This window comes from Stegostoma tigrinum, chromosome 5 (genome assembly GCF_030684315.1).
Source record: "Stegostoma tigrinum isolate sSteTig4 chromosome 5, sSteTig4.hap1, whole genome shotgun sequence".
Lineage (NCBI taxonomy): Eukaryota > Metazoa > Chordata > Chondrichthyes > Orectolobiformes > Stegostomatidae > Stegostoma > Stegostoma tigrinum.
In genome coordinates, this window is record NC_081358.1 from 79,750,745 (window position 1) to 79,767,358 (window position 16,614).

At 39.1% G+C, this 16,614-nt stretch overlaps 1 protein-coding gene across 2 annotated transcripts in view; it reads right to left on the reverse strand.

The window, feature by feature from the left end:
- Positions 1-16,614, reverse strand: part of yes1 (YES proto-oncogene 1, Src family tyrosine kinase) — a 189,353-nt gene that overhangs the window by 140,504 nt on the left and 32,235 nt on the right. For both annotated transcript variants that reach the window (XM_048529438.2, XM_048529439.2), the window contains exons 3-4: positions 11,317-11,416; positions 8,535-8,633 (exon numbers count right to left, since the gene is read on the reverse strand). In XM_048529438.2, coding sequence (XP_048385395.2) covers positions 8,535-8,633; positions 11,317-11,416 — 199 coding nt within the window. The remainder of the gene's footprint in view (positions 1-8,534; positions 8,634-11,316; positions 11,417-16,614) is intronic.

Genomic DNA, 16,614 nt, shown 5'->3' on the forward strand with positions numbered 1-16,614 from the left:
CTATAATGATAGATGAACAGTGGCAGACATTTAAGGAAACGAAATATTCAAATTCTCCTGACTAATATATATTCCAGAGGAGAGGAAAGATTATAAGAAGCAAAAAAAAAATTCATAAGCAAAGACAACAAAGATAGCAAAGACAAAAACTAAGGAATACCATATTGCAAAAGTTACTGGCAGGCTAGCACAAGTGGGAAACATTTAAAGACCAAAGTGCTACTAAAAAAAAAGTAGTAATAAAAAGAGCAAAGATTAATTATGAAAGAAGCTTTTGTTATCTGTTTTTGTATAAAGAAGGAAGTGAATATCTAAAGTGAATGCTGATCCCTTAGAGGGAAAAACTGGCAGTTAATCGTGGGAACAGAGAAATAGCAAACACAATCGTTATTTTGCCTCAATTTTCACAGTGGAGGACACTGAAATCATCCTAATATTAACAGGCAATACAGAAATTATAGAAATAGAGCAAGTTAAAGTAGTCGCCATGAGATGAAAAAAGTACCAAGTAAACAAGTGGGATTAAAAGTTAAGTCTCCAGGGCCTGATGGCCTACACCTTACAGTCTTAAAGGAAGTGTCAGAAGAGATACTGGATGTATTAGTTCCACAATATTCCACAAATCCCTGGATTCTAGAAAGGTTCCTGTAGATTGCAAAAATGCTAATGTCACACCCTTATTCAAATAGGGTGGGAAGCAGAAAGTTGGAAACTGTAGATTAATTAGATTCATTTCCGTCTGAAAATTGTTGGAATCCAATACTAACAAACCAGTAACAGAACACTTAAAGTCAAAACTTAATCCATCGGAGTCAGCATGGTTTTATGAAGGATAAGTTGTGTTTGACTAACTTGCTAGAGTTTTTTGGATATGTTACAAGGAAAATAAACAATGAGGTCCTGTTGATAGTATATTTAGACTTCCAGAAGGCATTTGATAAGGTGCTGTTCAAAAGAATAATACAGAAAGTAAGGGTTAGGGGCAATTTAATCAGCTTGAATAGAGGGCTGGCCAACCAAGAGAAAACAGAGCCAAGACTATATTGATTTTTTTTGGTTTGCTAGCTATAACTAATGGGTGCCCCAGGGTTGGGTCTTCAGGCCCAAACAATTACGTTCTACATAAAGGACTTGGATGCAGGAATAGAATGTACTACACCCAAATTTGCAGAGCACACCAACATAGATGGGAAAGGAAGCTGCAGTGAAGAAATGAAGAAATTTACGAACTGATGCGTCAGGTGAATAGGCAAAAAAATTGGCAGATGAGACTTTAACATGGATAAGTATGAACTTTTCCATTTTGGTTGGAGTAGAAAGACAACCTAAAGATGGGAAACCTCAGAGTGCTTCAGTGCAAAGGTATCTAAGTGTCCTTGTGCATGAGTCATAGAAAGTTCATAGGATGGCAAAAGGAATTTTGACATTTATTGCTAAAAGAGTGGAGTATAAAAAGTAGGGAGGTGCTGTTACAATTGTACAAGTCATTGGTGAGACAACACCAGGAACACTGGGTGCAATTTTGGTTCTCTTACTGGAGGAAGAAAGTAACTGCATTGGGCGCAATTCAAAAGAATGTTCACTAGATTAATTCCAGAGAAAAAAGGCTTATTGAAAAGGAGCAACTGAGCAGTTGAGGCCCATATTCATTCGAGTTTAGAAGGAAGGGAGGAGATTAATTGAAGTACACATGATGCTAAAGTGGATTGACAAGTAAATGAAGAGCAGATGCTTCCCTTGTGGGACAATCAAGAATAAAAGCTCATAATTTTAGGCTGTGGAATGGCAAATTTAAAAGTGATGAGGAATTACTTCTCTCAACAGGTCATGAATCTGTGGAATTCACTACCCCAAATGTGGTGGACACTGAGAAACAGACTAATTTTGAGGATACAGACAGATTTTTAATTAGTAACAGGTTAAAAAGTTATGTGGAGCAGGCAGGAAAGTGGAATTGAGGCTGAGATATGGTCACCCATGAGCAAGTTTAAGGGGCTGAATTGTCTACTCCTGCTCCTAGTTCTTATAGGTGGATAACCATTTAGAATGACCAGCGATTTTTGTCCTAGTACTACTAAAAACAATTACATAGCTTTTAACTTATTCCCTACTTAGACTATAGACCTGCAAAACTAACTTTGAACAATGAACCACATTTCATTGCTGCAGAATTTGCTAACCTCTACAAGCTAAATGGAATCAAATGATCATTTCATCTTTGATATGACAACAGTTGTGGAAGGTCTTGAAAACAAGTACTCTTCATGAAAATACTGCACTCTGATGACAAGTAAATTATTCCTGCAGAAGTTGCTAAACAGAGACACCCTCTTAAGTGACCGCTGTATCAATGCATTATTTTGTTCCAACATGCAGGCAGAGACGTTTTTAGCTTGTTGAAGCCTGACTTGGCTAGTGATCAAAATAGATAGCAGGAAGTTGGTACAACAGAGTCAGAGACGGAAAGCACAGAAACAAACCCTTCGGTCCAACTCATTCATGCAGACTAGATATCCTAAATAAATTGACTCCGATTGGCCAGTATTCAGGCCATATCCCTCTGAATCCTTCCTAATCATATACCCATCTGGATGCCTTTTAAATGGTACAATTGTACCAGCCTCCACCACTTCCTCTGGCAGCACATTCCATACACGTATCACCCTTTGGGTGAAAAAGTTGCCCCTTAGGTCCCTTTTAAATCTTTCCCCTTTCACCTTAAACCTACGTCCTCCAGTTTATTTACTCCCCCACCCCAGGAAAAAGCCTTGTCTATTTACTCTATCCATGCCCCTCATGATTTTATAAAACTCTATAAAAGGTCACCCCTCAGCCTCTGACACGCCACAGGAAATAGCCCCAGCCTATTCAGCCTCTCCATATAGCTTAAACTCTCTGATCCTGGCAACATCCTTGTGGGTCTTTTCTGAACCTTGTCAAGTTTCACAACATCCTTCCTACAGCAGAGTGATCAGAATTGCACACAGTATTCCAAAAGTGGCCAAGCCAATGTTCTGGACAGCCGTAACATGACATCACAACTCCTGTACTCAATGAACTGTCCAATAAAGGCAAACATAGCAAATGCCTTCACTATCCTTTTTACCTGCAAATCCACGTTTCAGGAACAATGAACCTGCATTCCAAGGTTTTATTTCATTTATGATACATCAATAAGTGAATGTGAAAAATTAGGGAAGGGAAGGAATCTTTTATTAAGGGAATAACCCCAATAATTAGTCTAATTAATGCCTCAATCCAAAGCATTTGGATACTAGCCCTTTGGAAAGGGTATGAAAAAATTATGGCTGTAAGAACTGCTACGTTGAGGTATTTTCCGTATTGGAGCTGATTTCCTCAAATTCTAGCAGTTTTACTATTTTGTAAGCTGTTGCATTGCTTTGGAACTTTGTGGGGAAAAAATGGCACTTTAAAAAAAAGGAAGTCAGACAAAGGCAGTGGCATTGACCACGTGGAAAGTGATTCAAATGGAGACACAAACCTACACTACTGTTTGACCCAGCAATCAATTTGCACAGCTACTGCCTCTGCTGTTTGATTTCAAGTATCCCTGGACACTGGAGTTCACCTAAGATTTAAAAAAAAAACAGCAAAATTCACAGCTGATCTGAGAGAAACCTGTGTGAGAGCGCTCACAGCAGGAAAGCAGCTAAGTGGCTTTTTAAGAGTTAAACCTAACTGTTTATTTTGAAAAGCTACAATAGCAAGTAGAGTGGGTTTGAGATCTGTCTCTTGACTAAACTTTAAAAATATAAAAACATAGGTACTAAGTTAGCCTGGAGCGGTATTTTTTAGAGCAGCAAGACTGTGCTTTATTTAAGGTCTATAGACATTTAAGGTGCAAAGATTGCCTTTAGTAGAGTGATGTGCTCTTCCTGTCAGATGTGGGAGATTACGGAGAGGTCCCATGTTATTGATGATTATGTCTGCAGGTAGTGTGCTGGGTTGCAAATCCTATTGGATCGCATGGACTGGTTGCAGTAGCAGCTGGAGGCAATAAGGAATTTACAGAAGCTAAGGGGTCTGATAGATGACAGTTGCAGGAAGGGAGAAAAACCACAAATACAGTCAGGTAGATAGGCTACTGCCAGGAAGAGGGGGCAGGTCATACACCATCTCAAACAAGTATGTTGTTTTGGAAAATGTAAGGGGTGACTGACTCTCAGGGGAACAGACGATAGAAAATATGCGCAGGAGTACGCCATTCGGCCCTTCGAGCCAGCACCACCATTCATTATGATCATGGCTGATCATCCACAATCAGTATCCTGTTCCTGCCTTATCCCCATAACCCTTGATTCCACTATCTTTAAGAGCTCTATCCATCTCTTTCTTGAAAGTATCCAGAGACTTGGCCTCCACTGCCTTCTGGGGCAGAGCATTCAATATATCCACTACTCTCTGGGTGAAGGTGGTTTTCCTCAACTCTGTTCTAAATGGCCTACCCCTTATTTTTAAACCGTGTCCTCTGGTTCTGGACTCACCCATCCAAAGTGTTCAATCCCTTAATAATCTTTTATGTCTCAATCAGATCCCCTCTCATCCTTCTAAACTCAAGTGTGTACAAGCCCAGTTGCTCCAATCTTTCAACATATGATGGTCCCGCCATTCCAGGAATCGATCTTGTGAACCTACACTGCACTCCCTCAATAGCAAGAATATCCATCCTCAAATTTGGAGACCAAAACTGCACACAATACTCCAGGTACAGTCTCACCAGGGCCCTGTACAGCTGCAGAAGGACCTCTTTGCTCCTATACTCAATTCCTCTTGTTATGAAGGCCAGCATGCCATTAACTTGCTTCACTGTACATGTACCCGCTGTACACGTAGCAGGGCAACCAGGTTTCTTGTACCGAGACTGGCTCTAACGTAACAGTCAGGGCAGGAAAGAACAAAGCAGAAAACAGGTCGGACTGATTAATTAAACTGCATTTATTTCAATGTACGAGGCCTAACAAGAAAGGCAAATGAACTCAGGGATAGACAGGACTGGCACCTTAAATGTTCCAAGGTATAGAGGCTATAGGAAGGATACAAAGGCTGGGGTGGTGGTGGTGGTTTGGGCGGGGCTGCAATGTTGTTTTTGATTAAGGTTAACATGACGGCTGTACTTAGGGAGGATATTCCTAGGAATATGTCCAAGGAAGTTATTTGGGTGGAACTGTGAAATAGAAAGGGATGATAACCTTGCTGGAATTGTACTACAGACTCCCCAGTAGTCAGTAGGAAATTGAAAAACAAATTTGTAAATCAGTTATTTGTAAGAACAATAGGGTGCTTTTGGTAGGGGATTTTAACTTTCTAGACACAATCTGGGACTACCATAGTGTTAAGGGCTTGGACGGAGAGAAATCTGTTAAGTGTATACAAGAAAACTCTGGATTTATTACATGGATGTGCTTACTAGAGAAGATGCAAAACTTGATTATTTCCCAAGACAAGGTGCAAAACTTGACCTTCTCTTGGGAAATAATGCAGGACAGGTGACTGAGGTGTCAGTGAGGGAGTACTTTGGGTCAATGACCATAATTCTATTAGTTTTAAAACAGCGATGGAAAAGGATAGACTGGATCTAAAAGTAAGTCCTATACCAGAGGAAGGCCAATTTTGACATATTAGGTAAGAACTTTCAAAAGTTGATTGGAGGGTGGATGTTTGCAGGTAAAGGCTGGAAAATGGAAAACTTTCAAAAATGAGATAGCAAGAGTCCAGGGACAGAATGTCCCTAATAAGATGAAGGGCAAGGCTGGTAGGTGTAGGGAATGCTGGATGACTAGAGAAGTTGAGTTTTTGGACAAGGAAAAGAAGAAAGCATATGTCAAGCATGGGCAGAAGAGACTGAATATTTAGAAGAGTATAAAAGGCAGGAAGAGTATTTTAAAAGGGAAATCAGGAGGACAGAAAGATGACGCGAGATAGCTTTGGCAAACAGGGGTAAGTAAAGTCCAAAGGAGAATACATTAAGGACAAAAAGGTATATAGGAAGAGAACAGGGCCCCCCAAAATCAGCTAGGCTGCCTGTGTGTGAAACCACAGGAGAGGTTGGGGGGGGGGGGGGGGGGGAATATACTAAGTGAGTTTTTTGCATCAGTGTTTACTGTGCAGAAGGATATGGAAGATATTAGAACATGGGGAAATAGCGATATCTTGAAAAATGTCCATATTACAGAAGAGGTGGTGTTGGACGTCTTAAAATGCATAAAAGTGGATAAATCCCCAGGACCTGATCAGGTGTACCCTAGAGCTCTGTGAGAAGCTAGAGAAGTGATTGCTAGGTACCTTGCTGAGATATTTGAAAGCCGCAGGTGAGGTATTGCAAGGCTGGAGGTTAGTGAATGTGAAACCACTATTTAAGAAAGGTGGTAAGGAAAAGCCAGGGAACTATAAACCAGTGAGCCTGACGGCAGTTGTGGGCAAGTTGTTGGAGGGAATCCTGAGGGACCGGAGTTACATGTATTTGGAAAGGCAAGGATGAATTAGGGATAGTCAACATGGCTTTGTGTGTGGGAAATCATGTTTCACTAACTTAATTGAGGTTTTTGAAGTAACAAAGTAAGTAACAAACCACCAAAGATGTAACAAAGAGAATCGATGAGGGCAGAGCAGTGGATGTGATCTATATGGACTTCAGTAAGGTGTCCAACAAGCTTCCTCATGGTAGACTAATTAGCAAGGTTTGATCACAGAGTACAGGGAGAACTAGCCATATGGATACAGAACTGGCTCCAAGATAGAAAACAGAGGGTGGTGGCAGCACAAGGGTCACTTTTCAGACTGGAGTCCAGTGACCAGCAGTGTGCCACAAGAATTTGTGCTTGTTCCACTGCTTTTCATCATTGATGCAAATGATTTGGATGAGAACATAGGAGATATGGTTAGTAAGTTTGAAGATGACACCAAAATTGGTGGTGCAGAGGACAGCAAAGAAGATTACCGCAGACTACAACTGAATCTTGATCAGATGGGCCAATAGGCCAAGGAGTGGCAGATATAGTTTAATTTATTCAAATGTGGGTGCTGCATTTTGAAAAGGCAAATCTGGGCCGGACTTGTACACTTAAATGGTATGGTCCTGGGGAGTGTTGCTGAACAAAGACCTTGGAGTGCAGGTTCGTAGTTCCAGGAAAGTGGAGTCATAGATAGATAGGATAGTGAAGGTGGTGTTTGGGATGTTTGCCTTTATTGGTCAGTGCATTGAGTATAGGAGTGGAGGTGTCACGTTGCAACCGTACAGGACATTGGTTAAGCCACTTTTGAAATACTGTGTGCAATTTTGGTCTCCTTGCTATAAGAACAATTTTGTCAAACTTGAAAGGTTTCAGAAAATATTTACAAGGATGTTGCTGGGTGGGAGGGTTTCAGCTACAGAGGCTGAATAGGCAGGGGCTATTTTCTCTGGAGTGTCAGAGGCCGAGGGTTTATAGAGTTTTATAAAATCATGAGGGGCATGGATAGGATAAACAGACGAGGTCCTTTCCTCAGCGTGGGAGAGTCCAAAACTAGAGCGCATAGGTTTACGGTGAGAGCGGAAAATTTAAAAGGGACCTAAGGGCAACTTTTTCATGCAGAGGGTGGTATATGTATGGAATATGCTGCCAGAGGAACTGGTGGAGGCTGGTACAATTACAACATTTAAAAGGCATGTGGATGAGTATTTGAATAGGAAGGGTTTTAAGAGGGATATGGGCTAAATGCTGGCAAATGAGACTAGATTTATCTAGGATATCTGGTTAGCATAGATGAGTTGGACAAAAGGGGCAGTTTCTGTGCTTTTCATCTTTATGACTCTGAGTCCACTGCTGCCCCCTTCTCCAATCTCAGGAAGGACAGCTCCATATTATCTAGTTAAGCGTCAGTTATGCAAAAAACGCCAGGAACAAAAACCGAACAAAGGTTGAATGAAAATGTTAATGGACTTTAGAAATTCAATTGAGATGCACTACGTTGCTAAGCAAAAGTGGTGTAAGGAATTAATGCAGTGTGCTGGCCAAAGGAAATGCCTTCTAACATGAGAAGCAAGCTTAACTGTCAGCAGTCGATTTTAGTTTACTAAGACAATGATAATTACTGAGATCATGAACTCTTAAGGTGTTGGTTCTGTGCAAGTTCAAATCTCCAATATATCAACACAAATAAAGAAGTAAACTGACCACATCACTTAAATGAAGTAGTCAGGGATTGTAAAAGGGGTCCCTGAAGACCTAAAAACCAGCCCACAAAATTAAAAAACTCTTTAAAAAATTAAGCCATGGTTTCTATAGTTAACCATTTTAGAACTAGAAAGTGACAATTGGTCACAAGCCAATTGTCTGATAAATGCTGAAAGAACTGTTAGAATGGTCCATCATATGGTGTAGTTAATGAAAAATCTTGAACCAACTGTTAATTTCTACCTCAACAATACATTAAGGTAAACAATTACAACAGATTAAATAGCTAGATGACTTCAAATCATGAAATTTTAAATATATCAAGCTTTCCCAAAAACCTGAAACAGAAATAAGTCTTACTCTTCAGCTTGGATAGAGTCAGCAGGAGCCACATAATTGCTGGGAATGTAACCCTTCTTTCCTGTAGTGATAGATCGAGCTTCCCACCAGTCGCCTTCCCTGTAACATCAAATCAGTGTGAAATATCTCAGAGTTTGGAATTGATTGAGATACTGCAATAAATGTCATATTAAACACTTTACACAAAAGTGAAACAATTACATGAATTTTGAAATTTTGTCAAAATATTTAGAAGAAAAAGAAACAGAACATGCGTAGGCACAGAACTTTTTAGATCCTCGGTTGCTCTCAAATGTACTGCAGCTAACGAAACACAATAAGTAATCACTATTTCAATGAAAATGAATGATCTTTTAATTCGATTTTTAGTGAGATTAATTGCTGAATGCTGGCTATGTTGACAGGAGTATGCATTAGCTTTTTTCAAAACAGTGGTATGGTATATAGGAGTGAGGAGCTTGATTTAACATCGGATCTGAAAATAGCACTGCTCACAATGAAAGATTGCTTTATCTGAACTTAAAATGTTAAAATACAAGAAGCTTCAAAATACTTCAGGGCAAATGATTACATCAGTAATTTGGAACAGATTAAGTTAATGAGAAATCATGTGAAGTCTTAAATAGTGATCACTTATTTGAAATCTACCATATAATGATGCCCAAATATGTGGATCAGGCAAAGCAATCAAACAGCTATTCACCCGATGTGGAGTTTTTGTCTTGAAACAGAACTGTTCAAATAACAGAATTTGCAGTATAGTTTAGATCATTGGTTCTCAAACTTTGAGGGTAAAACTCGGAATTAAGAGCTGTTAAGGGTATTCATATGCAGCAGGAAAGTGGGTTGAGAAAAGAAATCCCGAAGTTCCAAGTGTAATAGGCAGACACATCCATGAATCTCTAGTCAAAGTATCAAGCAAGTCAACAATCTAGTGCAATCCCAGAAGCACCTCATCTTTTAAATAGTTAGCATTTTGGATGAAGCATAATATGCCTTTTGTAAAAATATCAAAGAGCTCACATAGTTAACATTTGAAATCCAATCTACATGTCGTGTCATACAGATTTACCGCACAGAAAAAGGCCCCAAGGCTCATTGAAGTTGTGCTGGTCTAAAACAACAACCTAACTATTTCAATCCCTTTCCCCAGCACATAATCTACACCGTTGTACACCTTGACATTACAAATACACATCTAAATACTTCCTAAATTTTGAGGATTGTTACCTCTTACACCCGTACAAGGAGTGAACTTACAAGCAGAGAGTTAAACATTCCCAACTCCCTCTGGGTGCAAAAGCTCTCCTGATATCTCCTTTAAACCTTTGGCCTTAAATCTAAGTAACTGGTCAATGATCCCTCCATCAAGGAAGAAGTCTCTTCCTTTCTATCCTATGCCTCCCAATTTTATACATCTCAATCATGTCTCCTCTCCATCTATTCTACTCTAAGGAAAACAAACCCAGTCTGTCCAATCTCTCTTCACGAATAAAACTCTCCAGCCAGCCAACATCCTGGCAACCTGCTCTGCGTGCTTACCAGCACAATCACATCCCTAATGCTTTAAGAAACTTACTGTATTTGAAAGACAGTTAAATATATTTATAACAAAAGCTCCTGGCATGTTTGCAAAATCAAGTTTAAGATCATAATTTTAGCGGAAATGTGCGATATAAACATGAGGAAACGAAGGCAATCTGCCTATCAAGTCTAACTCTGATTAGAAAATCTTACAAAGCTTACAATATTTCAACAAATGGGTCTTCTGCTTTTGCTCTTTCCCCCCCCCTCTAGTCTTATGCTGTAATTTCTATCAAAATGGTAACACCCTCATCAACAGCATTGTGGATATACCTACAGCACAGACTGTAGTCCTGCAAGAAGGTAGCTCACTAACACCTTCTCAAGATCAATTAGAGAGGGAATAAACAAACAGTGGCCCAACCAGTAATATCCATGTCCTACGACTGCATTTTAAAAAAGTGAACAGTAACTGCATCTGAAGTAATGAATAATTTCACCAATTGCAATGATGTACAAACAATATGTTGCAAATACTGGCAATGTAATAAATATACAAAAACTGTTGGAGAATTTTAACAAGTTCGGAACAGAGGCATGTTTTATATCAGCAAACTTTTACTAGAACTGTTGTTGACCTGAAATGTTAACCCTTATTTAATCGCCACAGATACACGGTTTGACATTTTAACTTTATTTTCCTACTTTTATGCTAAGACGACTGTAGTGCTGAACTTTTTAAACTAATTTCCTTATTTTTCTATTTACGCAAGAAAGATTGTGTATCCAGGTACTTTGCACCTAAGATGACACCATCTTAGGTGGTGACACGGTACACTTTTCACTGTACTCTTGCATCCCATACTTGAGTACACATGACAATAAAACCTAAATCTGAATCTAAAATGCTGTCTAATCTGCTGAGCATCTTTCGCATTTTCTGTTTCTATTTGAGGTGCATATCTAGAGGGATTTGCAAAGCCCATGACACTTCTTTTGGTAATGTGTGACTACCAAAAGTTTAAGTGCCCTGGTTTAAAGCTCTTTCAATGTATTGATATCAGCAAAGACTCCCTATTCACACAATGGAAACTAGCATTGAAGGAATACTTATGACTAAAATACAAGTTTGGCATAGGACAGTGCTTCAGCCTTTTGGAGTTGATCACATTTACATATAGAAAATCCACTTCACTGGTAATGAGCAGCTATAGAAAACTTACAAAATATCAGTTACCTCAAAGTTCAAAATACTTACGTATTGTTTATAATCTGGAATCTCTCACCCTTTTTGAATGACAGATCGTCTGTTGTTCTTGCTTCATAGTCATATAAGGCCACAAATATAGTTACTCCACCTTCAAGGAGATACATAAACATTCATTACTGTGTCCAAATTTGCCTGTTTCAAAAATTAAGCCTAATAATTTAAGCTTAAAATTACAAACTCCAGAAGATACTGCAACTTCCATAGCAGCTGCTACTGGTTCACAAGCTAAATACCAAGGCTTGCAAGCTTTTAGAACTTGCACGATTTATGCCAGCAGGTTCTCAAGCTCTGTTGCACACATAGGGTAGTCTGTTATAAAAATGGCAACAGCTTTAATTATATGAATATTGGAGCTAGGGCTAGATTGATCCAACCACGCTCCTCATTTTATCATTCCACAGAACAACAGAGCTGCTCAGTGATAAAAACTAATTGAAATTTAGTTTCAGCATGAACATGAACCCGAAGATCCTCGACTTTGCAATATGGATATAATTTTCAATTTATTTTGTACAAGAATTACATGAGAGTTAAATAATAGACACATAATTAACAAACCATAGTACTCTTAACTGCTGATTATTTATACAATACTTTTATAAATGTTGATATGAAATAGTGACTGGATAGAACAAAGTCAATTATGCAAGAAGTGCAGTTTTAAATAAAAAAGTGAAGGATAAGTGAGAAAATTGTGTTTAGCTGACACCAAGTCTAGAGTTTTAAAACTTTAAAAATTGCACTGTAACATGAACTATGGAGTGAAGAGCTTTGGTTTGAGAAGGAATAAGTTTGAGGAGACTGCAGTAATCTAATTCAGCAGTGTGGATTTAGGAATGAACGAGGAAGTGTGCATACAAATGCACTTCTCACAACAAAAGACATTTCAGTAACAATCCTTACGATAGGAACATGTTGACTGAGTTAATTGAAAAGGGCAAATAAATGGAGAGTCTACAATGAGGAGGAGAAATGAAGGAGAGATTTTAATCAGGTACAGAGATGACTAAGAGTGGGAAACAGGTAAAGAATTCAACCTCCCTGGTTATCAGAGGAACAGAAATGAGAACAATCCCTATGGCAAGGAAGGAGCAATCAAAACTATAACTTCAGCTTCAGCAGGATTAAGAGATGTGAGAAGAAAAATATTTGATATGACAAAGGCAACAGTTTCAGAAGCCATTATGTGAGATTGCAATGCAAACAATGATGCTAAGATTGCTAGCAGACCCAGCAGAATTAAGGTGAAGCTATTAAGAGCTCCAGATGGTATCTATCAAAATTGAATTTTGGAAAAAATATCACAATTAATCAGTTGCAAGTTTGCAAAATTATCATTAGTTCAGAAGAGGCTGATACAGAACCATAAACTTATTTGAGTACTATAGAGAGAAATGAAGGCTTGTGAACAGCTAGTATGCAAAATTAAAGTGCATGGGATTGGAGTAAGTGTACTCATATGGATAGAGAATTGGCTGGCAGACAGAAAACAGGAGGAATGAACAGGTTATTTTCTAAATGGCAGCCAGTTCTCTTTCCAGTTCAGTACAGTAGCCAGTGGGTTACCACAAAGATCAGTGCTTGGACCTTATATTATATACACACATACATTTCATTTATATGTAATTTATACAACATGTATACACACATACATATGCGTGCGCACACACACACACATATATATATATTGAGTATATATTCATGATTAACTAAATATCTCCAAGTTTGCAGATGACACAAAGGTGGGTTGGAGGGTGAACTGAGGAGAGGAGATGACACCCATAAGTTTCACTGAGATCAGGACAAGATGAGTGAATGGGCAAATTAAGCATAACATGGTCAAATAAGAGTTTATCCATTTTGGTAGCAAAAACAGGAAGGCAAATTATCTAAATGGTAATAGTTTGGGGAATGGGAGATGCAACAAGACCTGCATGTCCTTGTATACCAGTTGCTAAAAGCAAGCATGCAATGGTGAAGGTGGTAAATAGTATGCTGGCCTTCATAGCAAGAGGATTTAATTACAGTAGCAGCAATGTCCTGCTTCAACTGAACAAGGCACTGGTGAGACTACATCTGGAGTATTCTGTGCATCTTCGATCTCCTTATCAGAGGAAGGTTGCCTCATTTAGGTCTGAGATGAAGACAAATTTCATCATCCAGGAAGCAGTGAAATTGTGGAATTTTCTGCTGCAGAAAGCAATTGAGGCCTAACTACAATGTTTCCAAGGATATAGTTAAAGGGATCAAACAGTATGGTGAGGGAAGAGGAATAGTGTTCTGAAGTGGATGATCAGCCATGATCATACTGAATGGCGCAGCAAGTCTGAAGGGCTGAATGTTCTATTCCAGTTGCCACTTTATGTTTTGAAAGGTATACCACTTTAATAAGGTTTTTAATAACTTTACTCTAGAATAATCAGCAAAATGTGGCTCGGGATGGATGAGAAGTGCAAAAGAAGTCTTTAAAGGAACAGAATAGGAGTGAAAAATGAACGAAAACACAGACAGTCTTTAGGCAGCTCCAACTTAATGGGGAGAAGAAAGTATTCAGAGAAGGAAACACGAACCACTAGCCAGTATGTATTTTGGAGAAAACAAGATAAACAAAGCTTAAAATGCTGGAGACACCAAGGTCTGGCAAAATCCGAGGAGACAGAAACAGTTGTCGTCTCAGGCTGATATTTCATTAAAACTGGGAATAGTCATAATTCATTTACAAATAGAAACAAATCTTGTCCAAGGTGATGGCAGATGATTTGAATAAAGATAAAGAGAGTCACTATTAGAGCAGAAAAGCTGAAAACAAATATAGAGATCATTTTCAATTATAAAAGCAAAATAACGGTGGATGCTGGAAATCTGAAACAAACAGAATGTTGGAGGCACTCAGCTGATGTGGCAGTATCGGTATAGAAACAGTTAACGTTTCAGGGTATGACTTCTTCAGAACTGAAAAGTTTTGGAATTTTTTGGAAAATGTACTTTAATAGAGGTGGAGGAAGAGCAAGTAGCAGACAGAGACAATGTTAATTTTAAAAAAAGTGTAAATTAACATGTGAAAGGGAGAGAATTGTTTCTCTCCACTAAGAACAAAGTCAACAAGCCAAAGTTATGGAGAGAGGAGGTAGAGAAGAAAATGCAAGAAAAATGGAGAACAGCCATGCGAAGCTATGAAATTCAATAATGAATCCTGGAAGCTGTAAAATTCCTAAGCAGAAAATGAGGGGCTGTTCTTTGAATTAGCGTTGCACTTAGTTGAAACATTGCTTAAAGCCCAGGACACACATGCTAGTGAGAGGAAGATAGTTATTATAACGGAAGTCCTAGATATTTCTGTGGATACAGCACCACCCCCCTACCTCTGCACATCTTTACCAGGTATATCTTAACACTTCACATCAGAACCATACCATCCTTACTAATAACAAGGTTGGATTCGGGTCTGGACCTGAAGTAATGGAGTGAAGCAAGCTCAGATGGGGAAATGCGAGAGTGGACAAGGGCAAACATAAAAATTTAGGTGACCAACATCACATCGACTGCTCTCAATGAACAGATTCAAGTGCAGGCTAAATTAATGGATGATTTTATGGTCACGTATCTAGGAAGGTACAGTGAAAAGTATTCTGCTGTCCTGATCCAGTGCATTTTGAGCTGCAAAAGAATAAAAAGGAACTACTTAGAGTTCATCTTCTGTTCAAATTGGGGTCTCAAGCACAGCGGCACGCCTTCTGCAAGGCCTTTGCAAGATGTTCTGGACCTCAAAGAGTCCCTCCTCTGCTCCTCTTGCTGTCTCACTGACATTGCCAACATTCCCTGCTCCAGGCACTGGCCCACCACCACCACCACAAGGAGTCCAGGCTCTGGGCCTACTCCCAGCAGGAATCCCTATTCTGGGCACTCCTACAAGTCCAGGCCCCTGGCTTATCACCCGTCCCCCGCCAATGAGTCCCTGTCCAGGCACCACAAGAATCCAGGCTAAAGAACGGAGCCAGAGGTGCAGAAGTGCGGGGGAGGGGAGGGGCGGCGTGGAGAAGTAGTATTAGAGACATATGAAAGGATTCCTGTCCAATGAAGTGGACACAAAGGCAAAGATGAAGAAGAATTCAGTGTCACATTGTACTCGAGATTCATTGAGGCAAGGTATGTCAAAGATAAAGCCAAGTACTTTGTTCAGCACAAATTGTCCAGAAGGAGGAGAAACGTTAGAGCGTATAGCAAATACGCAACAAGAAATTAGATTAGATTAAATGAAGGGATGGAGTCAGAAAGAGGATGAGAATAAATATCCAGAGGGACTTCAGTACCCTTGAGTATTTGGAGCTTACATTCTTTAACACCTTTAATATGGAGATATTTTGTTATTGTTTACTTGGCTCTGTGTTTCAAAGCACAGAATTTCTTTTTGTGACAGTAGATTATTTAAACAAAATTAGAGGAATTGCAATATGCTTCTGTTCCAGAAAGCCAGTTAGAAGTATGACCACCAATTCTATTACCCATTTTTGTAAATTGTCCATTCATTTTATTTTAACATTAATATTAGACTGTGTTCATTGTTCCTCAAACCCGGAGTCTGACAAAAGATCTTTCTTAGATTCAAGTGGTCTCTTATTTGTGAAAATGGTAGAGAGCATCATCATGTCAATCCTTATACCTTTTGAGACAATAATCTCTTCTGTTACTTAACAGATGACTCAATCCTCAATTTTCAAGAAATAGCTTCAAAACTTTATATTGGATGCCTTCCATCTTTCCAGTAATTGAAATCAAAACTGGACACAGTGCTCCAAAGACAGCCTCATTAAGATCAAGATCCATCTTTAAAATGAATTCCATTGACACAACCTCAACCCTAGTTATAAATGTGAACATTTAACTTGTTTCTTCACTAGCAAATAGTGAACTTATGGTTCGATCGAACCACCAAACTCCAAGACATTTTTCTTGCTGTTTCGTAAAGCAGAAACGTGCTCCATTCCAAGTCATTGGTCTTCTTCATAAAGTATCACTTACACACAGTTGATCTCTAACTGCCATCTCCTTATTAAATGACAAACCAGTTTACCTTCAATTTGGATTATTGTACTTTTGCTTTATGAAAAATAATTTCATTTAAAACAAAAGCACTTATTTATGGGTGTGGCTGACTAGGCCAGCAATTGTTGCCCATCCCCATTTGGCTTGAATTGTTGAAGTCCTTAGGCTGTAGTGCACCTGCAATGTTGCTGGGAAGGAGCTTTCAGGACCACTCAACAATGAAGGAAGGATGATTCAGTTCCA